Below are 26,837 nucleotides of genomic sequence, written 5' to 3'. Positions count from 1 at the left end.
TACAGTTAAGTGTACTGTACAATACCCCTGAATATTCGCCAAATACAATTGCGACACTAGATAAATACGGTAGTCCGTCATAATGCCGAGCAGTCGCAGAGTTTATGAAGCTCTCAGTTGAGCCAGTGTCTATTAAGCAATCCGTCAGATGACCATTTATCCTCACCTCCGTCGTCGAGTTGTTCAGCTGGTGGGATTTTGCCTGGTTGAGGACGACTGAGGCTGCATTGCTCTCCCTGTCAACATCGTCTTGATCTGAGGGCCTGGAAGATGGAGTCAACCATCAGGGGCATCAAGATGGCTGCCATTCCCGCCGTTGCTTCACTTCCAGGTTTCCTCGATGCTTCACTTCCGGTAGCGGTTTCGCAATAAGGTGCAGCAAGATGGTTACAATGAGCAGCATGGAGAAGGAGGGACCCGCACTATTGGGCTTGAGCATGGGGCATAGGACGGTTTGGGAGTCACGCACGCGGTCGCCTTCCTGGGGTTCCCCTTGGCCCATCAGACTTTCTCCCAGTGTCCTCACTTACTGCATCATGGAATCCTTTGGGGGCATCTGGCGCAGAGGTGGTTGGGATATCCACAGAAGTAGCATCCCTGGTTGCATGCGGCCGTGGTGGTCAGTACCAGGGATGGCTGCGCTCCGCAGGCCTGGTCTTCCAAGAAGGCGCTGCTTTCATTAGAGAGGACATCCACTCACAGTTGGGCCTGTTTTGCCAGATTGAGCATACTGGCAAGGTCCTTCTTCCCCAACTCTAGCAGTTGCTGCCTCACTTCTGCCATGAGTGTATCCTGGACTTGCTCTTCTTCTCTCACCCAGGCTGAGACCGCTCCATAGTGGCACTTTCTCATCAGTGTCCATAGTTACAGAACATAGTCGTCCAGCAGTTCATCCAGTCATTGCTGATGTTGAGAGAGTCGGTGTCTCACCAGCATGTTGTTCTGAGGCCTCATGTGTGGGCCTTCTGGCCTTTGATGGCAGTCTTGTACGTCGAACAGTCCCTGAAGAATGCGTATCCCTTGGGACTGACTCAGGAGAGGAGGGCTGATCTCCGGAGGCTGTCGGAGTGGAAGACTTCTTGGGTGGCTGTTAAGTAAGACTGGAAGCACTCCAACCAGTAGATGAATTCTTTTGGGGCCTCTGGGGACAGAGGGTTGACCTGGAGCATGCCTGGGTTCAATAGGGCTTCCAAAATTAAGCTAATAAAATTATAACGTGATTGATAGTACTCGGATACTTGTGTGGAGCACAAACTCGTTTTCATTAGCTTACAAGTAATGGCCGGTACCTACAACAGTCTTCAGGTAAATTGGAGATAAGGTGGGAAAATAGGGGTTATATCGGGACCGATGGGGGCAGAGCCAAGAGGAGGGGCCGGTTGTCTAATCTACCCATAGACAATGAATTCCAGTTTACTGCAGAAGGTATGTCTACTTTAAACAGATTAGGACCTCCCAGGTGACAACCCTTCCTGTATCTCATGAGTGACTTGAAAAGCTGGATGCTTGTCGAGCTGAACCAAAAGCAGTTTCAGTGAGGATGATGGTCAGCTTGTGTCCAGGTGGGTCGTCTGCTCAGTAAGTGGAGCAGCACATGTCACCTCTCAGGGTTCAGATGAACATGTTACAAGCCTATCAAGTGTGTGAGATATTCTGTTTCTCTGGCACTACAATAGACAATGCAATCCCAACCCTCATCCAGTTAAACTCATCCCACTGCTTCCTGCTTGCCAGCTCTCGCATCCTTTGATTAATGTTAATTTTATTTTATTTTTTATGGCGCACAGCATATGCTGTGTTCGTCTCAGGAGTTATGTTGCCACGATCTCTGAAAAAAATGATCTTCATTAAAAATACATGCCAGTTTGAGAACCATAGAACAATAAATCACAGACACAGGCCTTCAGCTAGTCTGTGCCAAACGATTATTCCTCACAGCTACAGTGACCTGTAGCCGCACCATAGGCCTCCCTACCTCTCCCATCATGTACCTAAAAATAGAAACATAGAAGATAGGAGCAGGAGTAGGTCATTCGACCCTTTGAGCCTGCTCCGCCATTCAATGAGATCATGGCTGATCTTAAAGTTCAGTACCCCATCCCCGCCTTCTCTCCGCAACCTTTAATACTCTTATACTGAAGAAATATAGCTAATTCCCTCTTAAATAAATTTAATGAACCTGCCTCTACTGCCCTCTGTGGCAATGAATTCCACAGATTCACCACCCTCTGGGTAAAGAAATTCCTCCTCATCTCGGTCCTAAATAGTTTGCCTATTATCCTCAAACCATGGCCCCGGGTTCTGGATTTTCCCATCATTGGAAACATCCCATCTGCATCCATTCTGTCCAGTCCTGCCAGAATTTTATATGTCTCTATGAGATCCCCTCTCAATCTTCTAAACTCCAGCGAGTACAATCCCAATTTGCGCAATCTTTCCTCATAAGTCATTCCTGCCATTCCAGGTATCAGCCTGGTGAATCGGCTCTGCACTCCCTCGATTCCAAGAACATCCTTCCTTAGATAAAGTGACCAAAACTGCACACAATACTCCAGGTGGGGTCTCATCAAGGCCCTGTACAGCTGCAGTAAGGTATCCTTGTTCCTATACTCAAACCCTCTTGATATGAAGGCCAACATACCATTTGCCTTTTTAACCGCCTGCTGTACCTGCATGCTCGCCTTCAGTGACTGGTGCACAAGAACCCCTAGGTCTCTCTGCACTTCCCCATTTCCCAATCTATTGCCATTCAAATAGTAATCTGCCCTCTGGTTTGTATTACCAAAGTGGATAACCTCACATTTATCCACATTATAGTGCATTTGCCATGTATCTGCCCAGTCCCTCAATTTATCCAAATCACACTGGAGTTTCCTGACCCCCTCTTCCGTGCACACAACCCCTCCTAGCTTAGTGTCATCTGCAAATTTGGAGATATTACATCCAATCCCCTCATCCAGATCATTACTGTAAATTGTGAACAGCTGGGGTCCCAGTACAGATCCCTGTGGCACCCCACTGGTCACCGCCTGCCACTCAGAAAACGAGCCATTTATCCCAACTCTCTGTCTTCTACCTGCCAGCCAGTTCTCAATCCACATCAATACTTTGCCCCCAATCCCATGAGCCTTGATTTTGGAAGCCAGTTGTTTATGCGGGTCCTTATCGAAGGCCTTTTGGAAGTCCAGGTACACCACATCCACTGGCTCTCCCCCATCTATTTTACCTGTCACCATCTCAAAGAATTCCAATAGATTTGTCAAGCATGATTTACCTTTTGTAAATCCATGTTGACTCCGTCCGATCCCTTCTCTGCTAGTCATATGCTCCGATATTACATCCTTAATAATGGATTCCATCATTTTGCCCACTACTGATGTAAGGCTCACTGGCCTATAATTCCCTGCTTTTTCTCTACCCCCATTTTTAAATAGTGGGGTAACATTAGCTACCCTCCAATCCATGGGTACTGATCCTGAGTCTATCGAGTTCTGGAAAATAATTCTTAAAGCATCTGCTATCTGAATGGCCACTTCCTTAAGTACCCTAGGATGTAGATTATTAGGCCCTTGGGATTTATCTGCCTTCAATCCCATCAATTTCCCCAAGACCATGTCCTTAGAGATACTGATTTCTTTCAGTTCCTCCCTTGCATTAGTCTCTATGTTTCCCAACATCCTTAGGAGGTTATTTGTATCCTCTCTTGTAAAAACAGAACTAAAGTAAGAATTTAATTGGTCTGCCATTTCCTTATTCCCCATTATATATTTCCCTGATTCCGACTGCAAGGGACCTACTCTGGATTTCACCAATCTTTTCCTCTTGACATATTTATAAAAGCTTTTGCAGTCGGTTTTTATATTTGCCGCAAGCTTACTTTCGTAATTTATTTTTGGTCTCTTGATTAATCCCTTTGTCCTCCTTTGGTGCATCTTGAACTGCTCCCAGTCTTCGGTTGTGGTACTTTTTTTGGCCAATTGATATGCTCTCTCTTTGGACCTAATGCTGTCTCTAATTTCCTTTGTTATCCACGGTTGAGTCACCTTTTTTGGTTTATTTTTATGCCAAACCGGTATAAACGATTTTTGCAATTTCTCCATTAGATCTGTGAATGCTTTCCATTGTCTATCCACAGTCAACTCCCCCATAAACACCACCCAATCAATCTTACTCAACTCCCATCTCATATCATCATAATTCCCTTATTCCATCATAATTACCTATTCAAATTTTTCTCAAATGTCAAAATTAAGTCTGCATTCACCACCTCTGCTCGTTTCACACTCTCACATGATGTTCCCTCTTAATATTCTCTTTAAACATTTCTTGTTTCACCCAACCTCTGGGGGAAAAGCCTGCGTGCATTTATTCTATCTGTACCCCTTGCAATTTTGTATCTCTATCAAATCTCCCCATTCTCCGATGCTCAAGGGAATAAAGTCCTAATCTATTTAACTTTTCCCTGTAACTCAGCTCCTCAACATCCTTGTAAATCTCCTCGGCATTCTTTCAACTTTATTGATAGCTTTCCTGTAATTAGGTGACGAAGACTGCACACAATACTCCAAATTTGGCCTCACCAATGTCTTATATTTTGTTTCAAATAAGCAGAGATGCAATAAATTGTAAAGGTTCCCCTCATCCTTCAATTACTTGTGAAACTGTAAGCTAAGAAAACACTCTGCTGGTGCAGGGATAGATTATATCAGCTCACAAACTACAATCTTTTCCTTGTTTACTCTTGCTTTCCCTCTGTGTCATCACCATCCTCAATCCCAAATTTCCTACCCCCAACCTAACCTTCCAGGGTCTCCACTTTCTGTCCATTCCTTTTGATCCATCACCACTGCTGTGTCCTCAGCTAGGAAGACTCTAGAATTCCCTTTCCAAGCTACATTCTCTCTCTCTCCAAAGATTCTATGTTGGGGAACTGACTCGAAAGCTCCTGATGTAGCCCACGTTCCACTTTTATCTGATTTACACTGCTCGAAGAGCTTTGGGATCTTTTTATTATGTTGAAGGTGCTTCATAATTGATGCTGGTATTCCCAGCTACTTTCTGGGTTAAATACCAGAGTTCTTGAACTGCTGTTAGCTAAGGTCACTCCCATTCCTATTTCTGTGGCAGTGTTGTACATGGGTCAACAGGCCCCCGAGGGTCCCCATCTTCGTTAAAATGATCAAAACAGCATTTTTGACTATATATTTTTTTCAATGTCTCCCATCTGGGTGGGAATATGTCTTGCTGCACAGTGAGAAATTGTCTCTCATATTTAGGAATTCTAGCAGGATTTATTTGAGCCAATTAGAATTATAGAGATTATCTTGGGCCAGTGATCATTTTTAATAAACTTTAATTCAACATCAAATGTTACCAGGGAGGAATAGCTCCTTTTAGTTTCTCCTGCAAATTAGGTCAGAGTTGATTTGTCGGCTGAGCTCAGCCACCTACCTTTTACCATATCCCTTAATCCCTTTGTCTCCCGCTATGATCTTTAAGACCCTTAAGAGAACTGATGTTCAGTGGGACCTTGGGGTGCAAGCCCGTAGCTCCCAGAAAATGGCGACACAAGTGGGAAGGGTGGTAAAAAAAAGCATACAGCAGGTTTGGCTTCACTGATTGGGACACTGAGTGGAAACATTGTTAAGTCATGTTGCAGCTGTACAAAATTTTGGCTCGACCACTTTTGTGTGAAGTTCTGCTTGCCACATTGCAGGAGACTCTGGAGAGGGCGCGAAGAGCTTCACCAGGAAGTTGCCTGGATTAGTGAGTATTTGCTATAAGGAGAGGGTGGGCAAATTTACCTTCTCCGGATCATCACAGTATCATGAGGGAAGTACATAAAATTATCAGAGGCTTGGATCATCTTTTTCCCAGGATGGAATCACCAAATACTCCAGAGCGTAGCTTTAAGATGAGAGGAGGAAAATTTAAAAGGGATTTGTGGGGTCAGTTTTTTTCCCCTGTAGAGTGGAAGGTGTCTGGAACGCCCTGGCAGGGGTGGTGATGGAAGCAAATACTATAGTGATGCTTGAGGCATTTAGACAGACATATGAGCAGACAGGGAATGGAGGGATGTAGACCATGTGCAGGCAGATAGAACTGATTTAATTTGGTCAGCACACACATGATCGGTTGAAGGGCCTACTCTACTTGCTATCCAAGAATTGATGCCCTTTTTGCGGAAAGAGTTCCATCTCCTATCATTTAAGCAACACAGTTAGCTATTACCACTCAGTTTTGAATCCTGCTCTGTCTGTAAGGACATTGTACACTCTCCCTGTTTCTGCATGGGTTTCATCCAGGTGCTCTGGTTTCCTTCAACCTTCAGAAACGTATGGGAATTGTAGGTTAATTGGTGTATTTGGAGGCTATGGGTCAGAAGGGCTTGTATGACTAAACATTACCAACTCACAACAAACTCTGTTTTGCCCTGCTACATGATTACTCCCCTTTGAAACATTTAGAGTATTTTATAATTGTTTCCACTACTGCCTGTGAGACAGCATCACTCTTAATTGGTTTTATTCTAGTTTCGATTCTATGGCCCACTAATCTGAACTCTCTCAACATCCTTACAAACTGGGTTGAAAGTTTCCTTAAGCTGCCTTCTAACTCTTCACTGATCATCTTAATTAACCTCAGTTAGAGCACTCCTGTATTCAGGGGGACTGCAGACCAAGTTTATGCAACCACCTTGCAACTTAACCCTTCAATCCCTGGCAAGATTTTGGGGACTGCAACTGCGATTCTCTGCCACCATTATTTTCCTCTCAGAGGACATGTGGTTAATGCTGAGTGAAGCTGCCTTTTTGACTGTCACCCTCCTTACGGCAGGGAAGGTGCCAGCGCAAGCTGTAACACAGCCACCTTAGTGCCACGGAGGGAGTGACTGTGTTCCAGTTTCATTCTACCTTTTTTCTTAATGCTCTTGCAGGTAATTACCGCAGGAAGTGCAAAGAAGGAAATCCCGAGGAGGGCAAATCCTGCCGACAGCAGCCTTCCCAACCAGCTGGTAGGAGTCTTATCCCCATATCCGATGGTTGTCAGTGTAATCTAGATGGAAAGAGAAGGGTTGCAGCTTTAGAGCCTGTTGGGTACTTGCCAGGCTAGGATTAGTTTTAGCTGGAAGAGGGTCTGAGCTCCCACACACCACAGGTTACATAACTCATTCTCCTCCCCTCTCCCCCCCCTCCCCTCCCCAAATGAAGGCAGGAGCCTCAGGCATCAGTCCAGGCTAACTGACTACCCAAAGGCTTGCAATTTTCACCTGGAGTTTCAGGTAGCTTTGGAGGATCAGGATGAAGCATTTGGGTCTTTGCTGTGCTTTGTGCATGTCAGACAGGGGTTGATAATTTTACAGGATTTGCCCTGGAGTTCCAAGGTTCCACGTTACTGGGAGCCAAGATCCGCACACTTGCCTCTCATGCCAATGGATCGCAGGAGTGAAGGGCCACACCCACCCTTTCGGATTGAATTACCACTCTCCATTTTGGGAGCAGAAGGCAGTGCAGCAATATCATGCTGTGGGATAGGGGTGGGAGATGGGAGGAGGTGGGAAGGGAAATCAGAGACAGAGAGTCATGATGGAGAATTGATTCTGGGGGAACGGTGGAAGTTAGCAAGAAAAGGAGGGAAGCAGGAAGCTGAGGAGCAAAGGGAAAATCCCAAAGGAGAGAGAAAGTATGTATGTGGAAAAAGAGGGGGAAGGAGAGAATGTGTGTGTGCATGAGAGAGAGGGGAGGAAGAGAGAGGAACGAGAGGGAGGGGGAAGGAGAGTAGGAGATCATGTGTGCATGAGATAGAAGTGAGAGGGAAAGAGTATGAGAGAAGGGTCAAAAGAGAGGGCAATAGTGAGAGTGAGTGAGAGAGCAGGATGTGGGTGAAGAAAGGGAAGAGAGCAAGGAGGAAGAATGAAGGGAGAGTGAGGCAGTGAAAGTGAGGGAGAAAGACTGAGCAGTGATGAAGAGTGAGGGTGGGAGAGTGAAGGTGGAGGGGAGATTGAGATTGCGATGGAAAGAGTAAAAAGGAAAGTGCAATGAATTGAGAGGGGAAGAAAATGGGAGAATGGGGAGAAGGAAAGTGATGGGCAAGAGAAAAGGGGAAGAGATTGAGAGGAGAATGTAGGAGAGAAGAAAGAGTGGAGAGAACGTGTGGGGAGAGAGGACAAGATTGAGAGAGGAAATTAAGAGAGAAGGAATAAAGGGGAGCGTAAAGGTAGAGAGAATGAGGGTTTTGGAGTGATGTGGAGTGAGGTTTGACGCAGATAGAAGAGATCCTGATTGGGAATTTGGCGGTGTAAATATTCAGTTTCCACACGAGCTGTGGACAATCTCGTCTTTGTGACCACCATGCATCGAAGGGCCTGGGTTGATAGTTTCTGGAAATTGATTGCAACTACTTTGCATTTCCATTTATAGCAAGTGATCTTTCCAAAGCCCAGTAGAATAGAAGGATGAACTCACTGTGCCCCACCACAAAGCATCTGCATATGTGGCAAACTGCACATTGGAATCTTTCTCCACTAGGTAGACGAGGAAGGAGGAGATGATGAGCACCAGGAAGCCGATGTACCAAGCTGTGATCAGCTCCTGCAGGGAGGGAAAGATCAACACAGTGTCAGAGTCACCTGGGTCTATCAGGAGCACTTGGGAGCACCCAGAGGTGCACATCTGCTTAGCACCTTCATTTGTTAAGCAATGGAGGTTGGGAGTTGGGTTGGATCTATCAGTGAGGAACGAGGACCTGAATGGCAGAGCGAGTAGTGGTGGATGGGATTGGAGTCCAGTGCTGTGGTCGGCAGGATATCACGTTTACTGGAGCAAGGATTTCTCAGCAGAGAAATCAAGGACCTGGGGGCATAGAGGAAAAACCAATCTCCCAGTAGGGGTTGGAGCCTGAAACTCTCTGCCTGACAGGGTGGTGTTCCCAATGCTTGGATGTGCACTCGGGAAGATGTGAACTGCAAGACTCCCAGTGTGGGTATGTCGGCTTTGGTGAGGCAGCTTCTTTTCAACCAGGACACGCTTATAACAGGCTGAATGGGCTTCAGCATCAAAAGTGTTCTTTAACCCTGCCTGAAGATTCAGTCCTGACTCTGAATATGTGGTGCGTTAATGAATCTGAATTCCAGGAATTTGAATCTTGCTGCGGCCACAGCTATACCCTTAAAGTTTTCATTTGTGGAGAAGTGTTCCGAGACACAAGACATTTCTCCCCATCTCCTCCCTCAAGGGTTATACAGGTAATGGAAGCCTCTCTCTCCCCCTGTTGTATCTTTAATATATCCTGGATCAGAATGTTCTAGTACCCTCTGGAACTGCAATCTAACTATCCTTTAACAAGTACAGATTGACTTTAAGAAGTGGAGGCTGGCCTGACAGTGTCACGTGAGCCCAAATTGCCGTGATTCGTCAATAAATGTGGGGAATGAGGCTTAATTATCAGGGACTATCTGATTCAGATTCTCAGGTGTGAACAGGAACCTGCTTACTCATTTGTTAATAAATAGGATGGGAAGTAATATATTTTGGAAGTGGTTCATTGGACTTCAGGAATATCCCGACAGAAACGTTTACTATACAATTGCTTTTCTTTTACCATTCTGGAAATCTTTTGATGCATGAATGGTAAAGTTGTTGACTAATCCCAAGAATCAGTCTCTAATCAACACCAACAGGTCAGAGCACAAGGTGTAGAGATTCCCCAGTAAATTTTGGATCCAGAGGTTCAATACTAGTTGTTCCTCCTGAGTGTTCAATTATACTCACACAGATTTTTGTCTGTTTGCTCATCAATAAATCTGGAATTAAAAATGAGCACACATAATGATAACTATGAAGCAATTGGATTGGTGTAAGGTGGGGGAAGTCGACCATCCATCCCTGGTCTGGACTGACTCTGGATGACTTGTAACTGGCTCCTCAATGCAGGGTCAATAGGGATGGGCAATAAATGGAATCCTATGCAAGTCTGTTCACACGCCATGAAATTAAAAAAACAAAATATTGGATCGTAGCATCACTTGAATGGAGAGAAAATGATCTAATTTGCAGTCAATACTAGCTCTGACATAGAGTACATAAATGTGCTGGAGAATGTCAGCAGGTCATGCAGCATCCTTAGAAAGCAAATGGCACTCAAAGTTTTGGGCCCGAGCCCTTTGTAAGAAGTGCTAAAAATCAGGCTCACAGCCAAATTGAAGGCTGGTGAGTGGGGGTGGGGGTGAGGTAGAAAAGAGAATGGGGAGAAGGGGAGGAGCACAGGCTAGCAAGCCAGAGGGTCGAAGAGAAAGAAGCTAAATCGAGGCAGCCTGGTTGGCGAAGCATTTAGCGCAATGCCTTTACATCACCAGCAATCAGGAGCGGGGTTCAAATTTCGTACTGTCTGTAAGGAGTTTGTATGTTCTCCCCGTGTCTCCGTGGGTTTTCCCTGGGGGCTCTGGTTTCCTCCCACTGTTCAAAACGTACCGTGGGTTGTATGTTAATTGGGTGTAAATTCGGCTCGTCGGCTGAAATGGCCTGCTACCATGCTGTATGTCTAAATTTAAATGGGGAGAGAGCAGAGGGCTAAGAAAACTGGTCTCTGGTAGGAGAGGGAAGGAAAGGGGAGTCAGTAGTACACAGAGGGATGAGGGAAAGAGTGAGATTGGGGGAGGGGGTTTAAGAAGTCGATGTCAATGCTGTCTGGTTGGAGACTGCGGAGATAGAACATAAGGAGATGTTCCTCCAATTTGTAGTGTCCTCAACTTGGCAGTGCATGTGGCCATGGACAGATGTAACTGTGTGGGAATGAAGTGTGGATTTAAAGTGGCTGGACACTGGGAAGTCCTTGCAGTTGCAACAGACAATGTGAAGATGCCCAATGAAGTGATCTCCCAGTCTGCGTCCAGCCTCCCTTATGACGAGGTGATTGCATTGAGAACACTGGATGCAATCAATTACTCCTGCAGATTTCTCTTACCTGTTAGCCTGTGTTACTCCACCTTCCCCCGTCCCACGCCTTTTTATTGCAGCATCTGCCTGATTTTCAGCACTTTTGAAGAAGGGCTCAGGCCCAAAAAGCCAACTACCTTTTGCATCCCATGGGTGCTGCGTGACCTACTGAGTTTCTCCAGCACTCGTGTTCTGCACTGGATCCCAGCATCTACAGATTTCAGACATACAATTCCTTCATCATCTGTACTAACCATTTCCACTACCTTTCCAAAAATACTTCTTTTGAGACTGACTACATTACCTCTACCCTTCGAGCAGACACTGTAACCTTGGGTTATGGTGTTGTGGGCAGCTTCTCCAGCACCTTCAGGATCCTTATGTTTTGAAACCTTCCACTCTTCCAATTCCACAATGTCAGCCATGGTGAGGAGCGTTCACTGAGGAGGGATGGGACCTTCAAACCCAAAGCTTCCCCCACCCTAGAAGAGGAGTGGGAATGAAGAAGATGCAAGGGGGGAATGGGGCCAGTTCAGAAAGATGGTGGGCTCAGCGGTGACAGTAAAAATCCAGGTACAAGAATGGGGCCGGTTTAGTCGATGAGCCTGCCGGGCGGATCTCCCCACTCACCCACCTTACTGTGTGCATAGACCACAGAACCCAACAGCTTCCAAGTGCCTCCTCGACGGTCCATTCGCACCATGCGGAGAATCTGCAGGAAGCGCAGACTTCGGAGGGCAGAAGTGGCAAATATGTTCTGCTGGGTGCCAGCGGCAATGACTGCGATGGAGGCAATCAGTACAATGATATCTGTGGAGGGCAAGGATATCAGCAAGCACTGCATCTCCCCTTGCCTTTCCTCACCTCTTTCTTCATGATCATACATTGAAGCTTCCCTCTCTGGAACAACCATCAATAACCCCTTGTCCCTTCCTAACCTTCAATATCCCAGAGTTTTACATTGAACCTTAGCCTTTTTTACCCAGCATAACAAGCCTTATATCTTCAACTTTCTTTTTATTCCCCACACTAGTGTGTCACTGTAATTCCCTTTCTGTGGCCTTGAACTTCCCTTTATTGTGGTGTCTATAAAACTCTAGTTAGGCCACATCAGATGTATTGCTTTCAGTTCTAGTCATCTCATTACAGGAAGGATGTAGATGGTTTAGAGAGTGTGCAGAGGAGATTTACCAGGATGTTGCCTGGTTTGGAGAACATGTTGACTGGGCTCGGGCTTTTCACTTTAAACAGCAAAGGATGTGAGGTGACTTAATAGAGGTGTATAAGATTATGAGGATGGTGGGTGCTTGAATTGCAGTGCTGGAGGCAATGGTGGAGGCTGGTAAAACAAGGTCTCTTTGAAAGACACAAAGATTTAAGAAAAATAGAGAGTTATGGGTGAGAGGTAGGGAAAAATCAGATGTTGTGGAGTAGGCTTACACTGATCAGTATAACATTGTGGGCTGAAGGGCCAGTATAGTTCTGTTATGTTCTATGTTCTACGTAACTCTGCAATTTCTTTGAACAATGTTCTGATAAACTCTTTCTGGTGTATTGATTTTTTTGTCTGTGGCCTCCATTAAGCTCTTTCAGGTGTTTCTCCGAGATTTTTGTTTTTCTGTGTCTTTCCCAGGGCTTCTCTGCTGTGTGCCTGAAGCTGGATGGCCAATGTGAAGTTACCTTGAGCAACCACAGAGGCTTCACCGCCAGGCCAGAGTTCCTACTTCATGTTGCTTCAGAAGACCCAGGGAGTGAAGGTAGTGGGGCTCTCGATCAATTGCCTTGTCTGCCTCAAGTCATAGGCTTAAGGTGAGGGGGAGGAGATGTAAAGGGGATTTATGGAGAAAGCATTGCACACTGAGAGTGGTTGCTATCTGGAATGTGCTGCCAGAAGAGGTGGTCAGGGCCAAAACAATTGCAGTGTTTGGGAGGCATTTAGGCAGGCATGTAATTATGTAGGTGATAGAAATATGCAGTCCTAGTACATGGAGTGAGATTAGTATAGGAAGGTCTAATGGCCAGCTAGGATATGGCTGATTCTGTGTAGTAAAATTTTTGACTCCTCAACCAAACCATTCCTGTCTGACATCAGGTGGTACGCAGCATGCTAACCCCAGGCAATACAATTCTTCCACGTTCTTTGAACCATTTCAAAATTCAATAATGGATTGTATCAATGGGCAGGTATTTACAGTTCTCATTTTATATGTTTCAAGATAAAACTCACCTTGTTTACAATTGTGAGGTGAATTGCGTCTAATTAAATCTCTGAAGAGCATTTAACTTTGAGAGGAGCTTGAAATTATCTTTTCATTTGGCACATTATGTGGCGAGAGAGTCTCACTATTCAAGTGAGTGAAAGGAAAACAGCAGTTTCATAATTTCAAGCTGAGGATTATTTATTGGTGAGGATATTCTGGTGTTGGTAGCGAGGCAGCAGGGAAGAGAAAGAAAGACCTGCTGTGGCATTTTCTTTGTGATGCTTTCATCTCTGTTTTGTGTTCAATGATCAGTTCTCAAGTTTCACAAGATGCTGGTGCCATTCCACAGGAAAATTCAACACCAAGTTGGACCTGATAGGCTGCATGGACTTGTTGGGCTGAATGGCTTAAGCAGCCACTGCTGGGTGGGATTGCTGAATGGCATCTTCAGAGAACAGATTTAGAGCTGTTTGAATGGTGCACATGGTCAAAACCAGCAGGGAAGCTCATAAAGGAAGGAAGGAGGTGAAACCTTTCAAACGCAAGGCTGGTTGTTACTAGATTGAGAGCCAATGCAACTCAAAAGAGCTTGGGGAAATGTGTGAGCATCATTGGTTTGATGGAGATAGTAGGGGTTGTGTTTGGGGTGGAATCTTGCATCTGATCAAGGTGCCCATATGCAAGAGTAGGAGACAAATTGATCCACAAGGAGAACATGGCTGATGGTCCTCTGAGTCACTGCTGGTCGGCGGTGCCCATGACTCAGCTCATTCAAAGCTTCTGCTTGCTTGGCCTATTGTGGCTGGCAAAAGAGTTTGATGATGAAGCCTACAAAACTGACCCTTGCCCAAAGGCGAATTGTTCATCTCTGGGTGTCTCCATTCATTCAAGGAGTTGGTAATGTTAAAGGTACTTGAGAGAGTTATGGAAATGTCCCCACTCTAACATTTAACATCTTCTAATAATAAATTGCTTCAAATTTACTTTGGATCTGGCTCCTGCAGCCCAATAAAACCAAATAGTCTACTTCAGTGGTTCTCACATTTACGTAATCCCTATATGCCATAAGTGCTTTGTGATTAGTAAGTGATTGCTTAAGGTGGTATGTGGGTGGAAAGAAAAAGTTTGAAAACCACTGTTTTAATCGTACCTAATTGACTCGTTATGTGCAGGGTTTCATTACTCCAAAGGAAATAGGCCAATGACAATTTTTCTCAAACAAATTATTTCAGTAACAATTGGGTCTAGAGCAGTGGTTCTCAACCTTCCCTCTCACATGCCACCTTAATTAATCCCTTACTAACTACAGAGCACCAAAGGCATAGGGAACACTTAAAGTGGTATGGGAGTGGAAAGAAAAAGGTTGAGAACCACTGGTATACATACTACTTGAAAATAACTTTCATTGAGTTAAAAGTGATTAAATCATCAGCGGATGTTTATTTTTGTGAAAACTAACTGCATGTGAATGAATAAAACTGCACCATCTTTCCTCGTGGATAAAAATAATTCAAGATATCCCTTTCAGGGGTATACAAATGATCTTGGGAGCAAGCAAAACAAATTAAACAACATGACTCCTGAAAACAAGTTCAATTTAAGTTAGATTGTTAACAGAAGCAGAGCAGAAATTTGTGGTGAGGACACACTTCCTGATTTTGAACAGCAACATTTCAGGGTAATTTTTCCATCGATCAGGGTTGGGTGCGGTGCGCTCCAGGGAGTGAGCCCTGTTATATTACAATGCAGTTTGTCAGTAAGAAGTGCTTACACAAATTTTACAGTAAAGCTAATGTGTGTGGCATCTTATTCCACTCTACCAAGCGTTCTCGGGAAATAAAAATTGCAGCAGGCTTTAAATCACTGCCGGGCTGAAACTGATGCATCTGCACTTTGATGTAGACGGGTCAGACGCTACCAACACACATTGTGACTTTTTACTATAAATAATTGCTGCTCTTTTCCTTCAACCTGGCTGCAGGCCAGCTATCCTTGTGTGCGTTTTACCATCTATCCTCAAGTTGAGGACAAGGCTGCTATCGATCTCGTTTTGCTTTGTTGCAGCTTTTATAGATTTTGGAATTGCAGCCTCTGTGATTTTGGATTAAGGTTACTCTTGGATCTCCTCAGAACCACTGTGTAGCACAAATAAAAGCTCACATCCTTCTTTGTAAGCTAATAAAATTGTAGTGTAATTAAAAGCTCACACTTGAATGGAGGGAGAACTAACGGTTTTATTAGCTTACAACACAGGTACGGTTCACGAACAGGTTTCACAGGGGTTTTGGGTTTAGGCGGGAAACCAAAGTTATATATGAGCCCCTGGGGGAGGGCCCGGGAGGTGGGACCAGTCATTAGTACACTATACTTCTAGTGAATTTCACTTCACTACACACTGACAAAATGTCTCCTATTCTCCACAGCAGCCCTGGGTTCATTTGCAAAATCCACTCCAGAATTTCACACCCAACTATTCCAAGCTTGGCCAACTTGACCTACACCCAACTTAGATATTACTGAATACTCTACCTTGAGTCTGGATCCATCCTCAGGGAAGAATGATATGTTGTGCTGGAATTGCTGTTTAAGTAGTGGAACACTGATAATATAACAAGTTATCAGTCTACATTTTACAAATGGTGGGGTGGAAGATTTTTTAACAAAAAAACAGGCTTTATTCACAATAAATTATTTACAAAAGGAGAACTGTTCTGTCTGTTCCCACCTTTACTTTCATATCCATACATCCCCATCACTCTGCCTTGTTACATTCAAGTCTATTTACACCATTACCACCATGGTGGCACCTTGTCGCTTCTTCCCCACACCATTCCTCCCCCCACCCCCCCCCCACTCCGTTGTTTGAAGGGCTTCCCCTTGGTCTCAGCCTCTCAGTGCCCGGTAATGGGAGGACTCTAGACCAGTGGTTCTCAACTTTTTTCTCACATCCCACGTTAGGTAATCCCTATGCCATAGGTGATCTGTGATTAGTAAAGGATTGCTTAAGGTGGTATGTAGGTGGAAAGAAAATTTTTGAAAACCTCTGTTTTAATCGTACCTAATTGACTCATTATGTGCACGGTTTCATAACTCCAAAGGAAATGGGCCAATGACAATTTTTATCAAGCAAAATATTTCAGTAATAATTGGATCTAGAGCAACCTTCTCTTCCCATTCACATGCCACCTTACTAATCACAGAGCACTTACGGCGTAGGGATTACTTAAGTGGTATGTGAGTGGAAAGAAAAAGATTGAGAACCACTGAGATAGACTGTGGTCCTTCCCCACAGCGCGTCAGCGTGGAAATAAGGCAGTGAGTCAGGTTTACACACCTGCTCACTGAATGGAGGCTGGAACTTCTATATCTCCCAAACTCCATGAGCATCGCCTGCCCTTCTTCAATTCAGCCAACACAGCCCAGAATTAAGGTCTCATCTCAGCTTTGAGAGCAGAGACAATTTCAGCAGAATAAAGATGAACAAGATGGGCCTGGTAAGGAAAGTTTAGACAAGGAAATATTTTCAGTGGGCACCATGAAAATTCACTTTCCAAATTAACAATGAAGACAAACTTAATCTCTGTATCCCCACTATCTCTTCTATTCCATTTGATGTTTACTTCTCATTCCAACTTATTTTTCAGTGACTGTTGCATCTCCCCCTTCGTGGTGCGGACTGTTGTGCCTAAAATTATGATTTTGGCCATGTCTGGAATTGTTCTGTGACCCAAGTTCCATTGAATCTCCAGAAACAACATTGTCAGGCTAGGACCCTGCACCTTTTGGGGATTGATAGCCCAGCCCAGCACCTGCAAGGAAATGATTGGAGTGTGTAGGGCTTAAGCCACAGCCTCCTCATTTGGTCCCTGAAGGAGCACATCATCCATATAGTGCGCTAGGGACACACTGGGGTCACGCTTAATGCCCTTGAGATCCCAGGTGATCAGGCTGCGGCACAGCAAGGTGCGATGGGCGTAGCCTTGGCGAAGGCGGAAAAAGGTGTAGTGACGCCCATCACAGGTGAAGGCAATCTGGTCCTGTGAATGGAGCTGAGGGAGATGGAGGAAAAGGCATTCGCCAGGTTGACAACGATGTACCGGCTGTTCCCCTCCTGCCCCACTATGCCATCAACAAGGGTGACGATGTTGGGTATTGCTGTTTCAAGGCGGGTGCAGACTTGTTGAGTTACCGATAATCTATTGTCATGTGACATGGTGGCATTCATCTTTCCAGGCCACACCAGGCTATTGTGTGGCTTGGTGGGTCATAAGACTCCTTCTTGCAGCAAAGCATCAATGGTCTCTCCAATCTACTTACCGCCGGGCACCTGATATTGGTGAGTGTGGACCACTTGGTGAGTGTTGATGGGTGTGGCACTGTGATGGGTTCCCAATTGATGGTCCTGACCAGCGTGGTGGCACTGGCTATCCCAAAGACAAACCTCCCGCTGTTGGCACTCAGAGATGGGCTATTGAACACATTCATTCCCAGGATGCATTCCAGAGATGCCATGACCAGAACTGACAGGGCTTGGGGCTGTTGGTTCCCAATAGTCATCCAGAGGGTGACTTCCCTGGCTGAAATGGTGGACCCTCCAATCCCTCGATGGGCCTCGCCATGCAGCGGGGTTGCCGAGGATGAGAGTATATTTGGCCCCTGTGCCTGCTTGGGCCATCTACCATTGGACTTTTCCTCTCCCACAGTAGACAGCAATGGGAATAGAGGGCCTCGGGTCCCTTGGTCGGGGAAGGGCAACTGAGTTACATGCGATGGGAGCCCTGGCCACTCCCAATGGCAGAGAAGTGAGTTGGGGGGGTGTCTCCATCCGGAGTCTGCAGTTAGGCAACCTCTAGCCAGAGAGCATTTATCTCTGATAGGATGGAGACTGCACTAGAGGAGGGAGGAACTGAAAGCCTGCAGCATGGGACCACACCATTGGCGGAGGATGCCCCTTCTCCCACGTTCCCCCCACAGTGCTCCTTCCAGACCGCATGGAGGGTGCATAGAGCTGACTATGTTGTAGCCCCATCTCCAGTAGCACAGGGAAGAGATGTTTCCGTCTCAAGCGGGATGCCCGTTCCTTTGGCGCTACCTCATGGCTACATTGGGGTTGCGCTATTACAGTGGGGCTGCATTATCCAATGACTACAGTAGGGCTGTGTTATCCCATGACTACAGCAGGGCTGCGTTACCCCACAGCTACAAGGTTCCCCCAGCTGTCAGCTCTTTGGCTGAGAATTCCCGGTTTCAGTGATGTCACAGAGAGAGTAGGTGTGACTACACTTGCCTTCCTGACTTTCCTTAGTGCTTTTGCTGGGCGGGGCTGGTTGGGACCTCCCATGCCGGGTCTAGGACCATGTGATCACCAGCCTGGCCTGCATGGAACCAGGCATGTAGGGTGGAGGTATGTGTAAAGGGACTCAATATCGGCACAGTCGTTGTCATCCACCCAAATGTCTCCTCTCCTGACCTTAAATTGGCCCCTTCAGCTCCCCACCTTATCATAGCTTGGACCTTAATTGAGTCCAATTGCTAATCGGCCCGCTGGGCAGTGCGGAGTTGCTGCAGTTTGAGACAGCACGTTACCTCCACCTCCTTCTGCTCAGACTCTGATACCTGGGTCTGCGCGGTGTGTGCTGTTTTCCCCAACAAGATACAACGCAAGTTGAGCACGTTCGCCTCACTCTTTAGGCGGGCAATCTCCTGTTTCTGCCAACAGCATGATTTATGCTGGTGACACAGGAGGGCTGCTGCTGGCAGCCAGAAAGCATTCCTTTGGCACGGAACTCTAGCTCTCTAAAGAGGGAGACCATGTGGTCCCACACTTTCTCCCCCGGGACTTTAAGCTCTCAGTCCAATCCACTGGTCTCCCATGCTTGGCGAGCAGCCTTGCCAGGGTTATTAAACCCGGTGTTAGAACAGTCTGGAAGCTCATCCTCACCCAGTGGGGATTCCTTCCTGTGGTTCCTAAACATGTCCCTCTGGCTTGTGACCAGCTGAGACTCCTCAAACCTTGCTCGCAGCGCCAATTGTTGCATAAGGAACAGGTTTGATGGGTCCGAAATGCAACAAGTTGAGGTGCAATTCGAACGTGATAACAGTCTTTAGATTTCCCGCGAGGGAAATTCACCACAGGGAGTCACACTCGCTCACCCCCTCTCAGAAAGTACAGAAAGCCATCACATTGGACACATCTAAAATGCTATAACTATAAACCGTGCTTGAGAGAGAAAAATGCAACAACAGTACCCGCCACCCCTTGACCTATTGCAGGTACGGCACCAATATTAAATAAGGAAAAAGAAGCACATTGCGGTGACAATTAATCAGTGTCCACCTCAAAGGCCTGCAACCGTTACTAACTCACATCTTGGTACTGATTCTCCAGCATCGGCTATGGCTGGTGACCTGGAGTGGAGCTCAGGTTTGTTCTTTGAGGAAAAGAGGCCTGGCAGCTCCACATGTTGGGATTTATACCCCACTGCTGGTCAGTGGGGCCAGCCCAGGTGATTCACAAAGACAGGGGTGACCTGTGTGAACTTTAGTAGAGGTCAATTGCAAGGTGGGTGCTCAGCGTGGGTGGTCTTGACCTTGATTGACAGATGTGGTGGTTTCCAACCAGGTTTTGACTTGAGAGGCTACTTGACCCTCCACAATCCACAATCTGACCAGCTTACTGCTGGAGAGGTCACATGATGCTCCACTATCCATATTCCGACTAAGTTCCTGCCAGAGAGATCATGTGACCCTTCACAATCCACATTCCAACCAGTTTACAGTCAAAGAGATCACATGATCCTCTATAAGCCACATTCCGACCAGTTTATAGCGCTGAAAAGGTCAAATGACCCTCCATAATCCACATTCCAATCAGCTTATAGCTGAAAAGGTCTCATGACCCTCCATAATCCACATTCCGACTCAGTTCTCAGTGCAGAGGTCACATGACTCTCCACAATCCACATTCCGAATAGATTTTCACTAGTGAGGACACATGACCCTCCACAATCCACATTTCGACCAGGTTTTCACTAGGGAGGACACATGACCCTCCACAATCCACATTCCGACCAGGTTTTCACTCGAGAGATCACATGACCCTCCACACCACCCCATCTGATGTTTATTTTAATTTCAATGTATTTTTCAGTTACTCTTAATGGGAGCTCGAAACACTGAGTGTCAGTGGAGAAATTCACAGGATTCTGCTTGTAAAACTGTATAAAACGCATGAACCTTGAGCTTGCAATGATTGAGCACTTTCCAACGGAAGTGGTAGAGGAGGGTAAAGTGTAATGTTTAAATGAATAGGAAAGGTTCAGAGGGATATGGGCTGAACGCAGGGACGAGCATGGGCAATTTGGGCTAAAGTGCCTGTTTCCTTGCTGTACCTCACGATTACTTTTCAGCAAGTCCCAGAATATTTTTTCAATCTATTTAGTATTTTTGAAGTGAGGTTACCACAGCAACAGAGGAATAGAATAGAAGAACAAGGATGCGATGTTGAGGCTTTATAAGACACTGGTGAGATGTCGCTTGGAGTATTGCGAGCAGTTTTGGGCTCCTCATTTAAGAAAGATGTGCTGACATTAGTAAGGGTTTAGAGGAGGTTCACAAGGATGATTCCAGGGATCTGAGGAACAATTTGACAGATCTTGACCTGAACTCATTGGAATTTAGGAGAAAGAGGGGAAACTGCATTGAAACATTTTGAATGTTGAAAGGCATGGACAGAGTAGATGCAGAAAGGTTGTTTCCCATGGTGGGAGGGTTGAGGACAACTTCAGGATAGATCAGAGAAGCAGAGTGTGAGAATGGATCAGCTCATGACTCAATGATGGGGTGGACTCAATGGTCTGAATAGCCTATTTTTACTCCTATGTCTCATGATAATGTGGGGGAGGCATGTTTAGGGTAGCGGTTAGTGCATTGGTATTACAGTGTCAGGTGCCCAGGTTCAAATCCGGCACTGCCTGTAAGGAGTGTTTACCTTCTCCCCGTGTCTGTGTGTATTTCCTCCGAGTGCTCCAGTTTCCTCCCACCATTCAAAACGTACAGGAGTTGCAGGTAATTGGAGGAGAATCCTATCCAGGGTGAACCCACTCAAGACAGCCAGACAAGACAACATACTGGGCTGGGAACTGAAGGACTGTGTTGTCTAACTGACAAAAAGTCCTTACAGAGATCTTCAACATGTCATTACAGCAGCCCATCATCACTGCGGGCTTCAAGGTAGCCACCATTATGCTGGTACCAAAGAAGGCAACAGAAACTATCAATCAGAGGCACTGATGTTCACCACTGTGAAATGCTTTGAGCATCTTGTGATGGAACATATCAAATAGCATCTTCTGGAGATAATGGACACATTTCAATTCAAAAAGATGGAACTATTCCACTGACATTGCTATTGCCTTGTTGTTCTACTCTGTTTTGACCCCCTGGAGAATGATGCCTCATATGCTCGGCTGCTGTTCATCAACTTCAGCTCGACGTTTAATACAATCATACCCCAGGGGCTGGTGGAGAAGCTGTCCTTGCTGGGACTAAACACTGTAATTGGACTCTGAACTTCCTAACAGAAAGACCACAGTCTGTCTGGGTTGGTAGCAGAACATAGAGCACCGTCACGCTGAGCAGTGGCGCACCACAGGGCTGGGTGCTCAGCCTGCTCCTGTTCCCATTACTGGCCCATGTCTGCATCACCAGATCCAGCTCCAACAGAGACATCAAATTTCCAGATGACACAGCAGTAGTCGGCCTCATCAGCAACAACGAGGAGTCACAATTCAGAGAAAAGGTGAAAATCTCAAGAAATGGTGTGAGAATAACTACCTGAATCTCAACATGGATAAGAAAAAGGGGGGCATGGCAAGATGGCGTAGAGTCTAGACGTGCAATCTTGACCTCCCTGGCCAGACTTTTAAATACCTGTTTTTTAACCCTTTCTTTTCAAGTTTAAACTTTAAAAATTTTAGTTTAAAGTATTAAGGAATTATTATGGCCACTAATGGTAAAAAGACTAAACCTCAAGTTCATAAGAAGTTACATTTTCGAAGTGCTGAAGATTTGGCCTAGATGACTTGATACAGCCCCAGGCTCAATTTCTTCATTGTCTAATCCCAAAGATTGCCTGTGGGGGCTGAAAAAAATACCTATTACTCACTAAATGAAGGATGGCGCTGGAATTACCTGTTCTCCGAAAGAAGGTGCCTGTTCCCAAGAAGTGGACCCCAATTTGGAAAGCCTTTCGATTTCAATGGAGGGAGCACACAGGAAGATGACTCCATTGTTGGAAATGCATCAGGTAGCATTTCATTCTGAAGAAATAGTCTTTCTTCATGAATTGATGAAAAAAACACGAGATAAGATGGGGGGGTGGGGGGGGGGGGCAGACCAGCGGCGACTCTCTGAGGAAGTCGGAGTGCCATCACTGGGAGTCCAGAACTGCAGTAAAATTTTTAAAATGCCTTCTGTTGAGTTGCAGCAGGAGCTGCAGTTACCTTGTTCCGCCACTATGTTAGAGAGAACAGAGCTCAGCTTTACTGAATCACAGTGTATGCAATTAAATCAAGTTATTCAATCAATGGAGGAAAAGGCAGGATGTATTCTTAAATTGAATTGTAAGATTTTTAGTGAATTTTGGACTTCACTTAATATTTATGCCCCAAATGCAGATGATGAAATATTTATTTCAATGCATTTTTATGTTTGGGTCAGGCTAATGATAATATTTTAGATGGTGGTGATTTTAATTGTGTTTTGGAACCTTTATTAGATAAATCTCTGAAGAAAGTTAAAAAATCCAAGATAGCAATTCAGGTCCAAGCGTTGATGAAAGATCTTAATTTAGTAGATATTTGGAGACGTCTTAATCCGACAGAGAAAAATTTCTCCTTTTATTCATCTAGACATGAATCGTTTTCAAGGATTGACTTCTTTTTAGTATCGGCACATTTACAAGGGAAAATACAACAAGCGGAATATAAAAGTAGGGTGATTTCAGATCATTCTCGGTTGCATTTTACATATGAGACTTCTGAGAAAATTCAAATAGCTTATTGTTGGAGATTTAACACAATGTTAAAAAATATGGAATTTATTGATTTTTTGAAAAAACAAATTAATTTTTTTTTGAAAGAAAATTCTAATTCTGTTCAAAGTAAGTTTGTATTATGGGATGCTATGAAAGCCTATTTGAGAGGACAAATAATTAGTTATACTTCTAAAATAAAAAAGAATCGATTAAATCAGAGTCTTGAATTAGAGAAACAGATTGATGACTTAGAAAAGGAATTTCAGAAAGATGCTACAGAAGATCAGAAAATAGAATTATCTAGGCTGAAATTGAAATATAATACTTTGCAATCTTATCAATTTGAATGTGTGATTAATAGGACTAAACAACGGTATGAATGGGGAGAGAAAGCACATAAGGTATTGGCATGGCAATTAAAGAAAGAACAGACATCGAGGACTATTAATGCTGTTAGACGGAATTCTCTTATTACTTATAAACCTCGTGAGATTAATGATGAATTTTATTCATTTTATAAAAAGTTATATACATCTGAAGGAAAACAGGAAACTGGATCGATTGATCTTTTTTTTATCACAGTTGAATTTACCGATATTAGAGGATGGAGATATACAGGAGTTAGAAAAACCATTTACTGATTTGGAAATTAAAATGGCTATGCTAGAAATGCCGAATGGTAAATTGCCTGGTGATGATGGATTTTCGGTTGAATTTTATAAATTTTTTTATGACGATTTATCTACAGAGCTTGGGGATGTATTACGTCAAGTTGGAGAACATTATGAATTACCTGAGTCTTGTTCTAGTGCTTTAATTATAGTAATTCCTAAAAAAGATAGAGATCCTTTGAAAGTATCTTCATATAGACCAATTTCATTGTTAAATATAGATTATAAAATAATAGCTAAAATATTAGCAAGTAGATTCGCTAAATTTTTACCAAAGTTGATTCATATTGATCAAACAGGTTTTATAAAGAATAGATATGCTTCAGATAGCATTTTGCGCGTGATTAGTTTGATTAATAGATTTCAACAATCTTTAGATCATCTGATGGTGATATCCCTAGATGCAGAAAAAGCATTTGATAGAGTTGAATGGAATTTTTTGTTTAAAGTTTTGGAGAAATTTAAGTTTGGTCCTTCTTTTATAGGTTGGATTAGGGCTCTATATAGTAAACTGGTAGCTAGAGTATTGACGAATGGTTTGATTTCGGAATCTTTTAGGTTTACTTGATCAACTCGTCAAGGTTGTCCTTTATCACCAGCTTTGTTTGCGTTAGTGATTGAACCTTTAGCACAGTTGATAAAGCAAAATACACAGATACAAGGTATGAAAGTTTTAGATGAGGAGTATAAAATTAATTTATTTGCTGATGATGTATTGGTGTATTTAATAAACCCAGCTCAGTCACTTTTGCATTTGAAGGAATGTTTAATACAATATGGATGTCTTTCTGGATATAAAGTTAATTGGGAAAAAAGTGAAATATTACCGGTAAGTGAAGGAGATTATTCAGTTTATAAGAATATTATTAATTTGAAGTGGACTGATCGAATTAAATATCTGGTTATAATTTTGAATGTTAATTATCAATCTTTATATAAATTAAGTTATGCTCCGTTAATGAAAAAAAGTAAAACTGATTTGATTAAATGGAAAGATTTACCTATTAATTTAATGGGAAGTATAAATACAATTAAGATGAATATCTTTCCGCATATACAATATTTGTTTCAATCTATTCCGTATTTACTTGATAAAATTGTTTGTCAAGATTTGAATAAAATGGTTAGAGAGTTTTTATGGAGGGGCAAATTTTCGAGAGTAGCTTTGAATAAATTATCTTGGAAATATGAGTTAGGGGGACTATGTTTATCACATTTTCAAAATTATTATGAGGCAGCCCAACTTAAATTTATTAGTTCATTTATGAATTTGGTACAGCCTCCTAGTTGGGCTAAAATTGAGGTGGCAAGTGTTTCTGGATTTGAAATACATCAATTTTTGTTTAGGTGGAATATAAATTTGTTACAACAATATAATGTGCCTATACTAAAACATTTAATGAAGTTATGGATAAAGAAAAATAAAATGACAGGCCCTTGGGGTAAATTATTGGCTTTGACTCCGTTGTATAATAATCAACTTATTTCTTTTTCAATACATAATCAAAGTTTATTGCATTGGAGATTTAAAAGTGTGAAAAACTTGGGAGATTGTTTTAAAGAGGGTACATTTTTATCTTTTAATCAGATGAGGGAAGATTTTGGTATTGATAAGAATTCTTTATTTCTTTATTATCAAATTCAATCTTTGGTAAAATGTATGTTTGGTAGAGATATGATTTTACCTAAAATGACTAAATTTGAGACTTTTCTTTTGAAGGTAGCAGAGAAGGGTTATATTTCATTTATGTATCAAATATTACAGGATGGTATGGATAAAAAGGGTTAGGATAGATCTAAAATTAAATGGGAAGCGGATATTGGTTTTATTTTTTTGAAGAGGATTGGTTAGATATCTGTTATGATAGTGTAACTAGATTGATAAATGCATGTTATGCAATGATTAATTACAATTTTTAACATCAATTATATTTGACACCTGAAAAATTTAAAAAAATATGGTTTTAATGAATCAGATTTGTGTTTTAGATGTGGTGATACGGTTGGAACTTTTTTTCATGCTGTTTGGTCATGTATACAGAAACAATCTTTTTGGAAGAAAATTCAATTGTTTTTAGAATATCTGTATAAGATTTAAAAAGTTTTAGATCCAATGGAATTTTTATTGGGTAGTTTGCAACCTCTGAAAGGTTTGGGATTAGATAAATTCCAGCTTGCTTTTGTATATTTACCTTTATCCATAGCGAAAAAATGTATTGCTAGTACATGGAAAGATACAAATATGATTGATATTAATAGATGGCATAATGAGATGAAATATTGTTTAATAATGGAAAAAATTATGTATGTTTCGCATGATAATTATAATTTTTTTTATTAATAAGTGGATGTTATACTTGGAATATTTACATTTCAATTTATATTGATTAGATTTTAATATGTATATTTAACTTTTTAAAAAATATTCTTTCTTTTTTCTTTTTTTATGGCTCTCCTTAGGAGAGTTGGCTGAAGGGGGGGGTTCTTTTCTTTTTTTTCTATATATATGTAAAAAAACATTCATGTTCATGTTTAATTGCTGTATATGTCATATATTATGTTTTTTGAACAAATAAATAAAGTTTAAAAAAAAAGAAAAAGAAGATGATCGTGGACTTCAAGAGGATCAGGGCAACCATCCTCCAGTACATATTAATAGATCGATAGTGGAGAGCACCAAGTTCCTCTGAGTCCACTTAATAAGAGACCTATCCTGGATGCACAGCATCTCCTCACTGATAGAAAGGCTTAACAGCGACTGCTCATCCTTAGGAGACTGAGGTGGGCAAGTCTACCAGCCACCATCCTGTCAACTTTCAACAAGTGTACTATCAAGACAGTCCTGGCTAGTTGCATCACAGTGTGGTATGATTGCTGTTTAGTATCAGTTTGGGGACAATTCACAGGATCATAAAAGCAGCACAGAGGGTCACTGGGGTTACCCTCCTCCCACCTACCCCCCCCCCCCACCAAAATCGATGGGATTCACTGGCAT

General features: G+C 43.3%; 1 protein-coding gene across 1 annotated transcript in view; it reads right to left on the bottom strand.

The window, feature by feature from the left end:
- Positions 1–26,837, bottom strand: part of LOC138736441 (potassium voltage-gated channel subfamily KQT member 5-like) — a 278,988-nt gene that overhangs the window by 43,056 nt on the left and 209,095 nt on the right. Inside the window, exons 4-6 of the mRNA XM_069885971.1 lie at positions 11,569–11,744; positions 8,466–8,591; positions 6,946–7,056 (exon numbers count right to left, since the gene is read on the bottom strand). Coding sequence (XP_069742072.1) covers positions 6,946–7,056; positions 8,466–8,591; positions 11,569–11,744 — 413 coding nt within the window. The remainder of the gene's footprint in view (positions 1–6,945; positions 7,057–8,465; positions 8,592–11,568; positions 11,745–26,837) is intronic.

This window comes from Narcine bancroftii, chromosome 6 (assembly GCF_036971445.1).
Source record: "Narcine bancroftii isolate sNarBan1 chromosome 6, sNarBan1.hap1, whole genome shotgun sequence".
NCBI classification, from domain to species: Eukaryota; Metazoa; Chordata; class Chondrichthyes; order Torpediniformes; family Narcinidae; genus Narcine; species Narcine bancroftii.
This window is presented reverse-complemented; position numbering and strand designations above follow the sequence as displayed.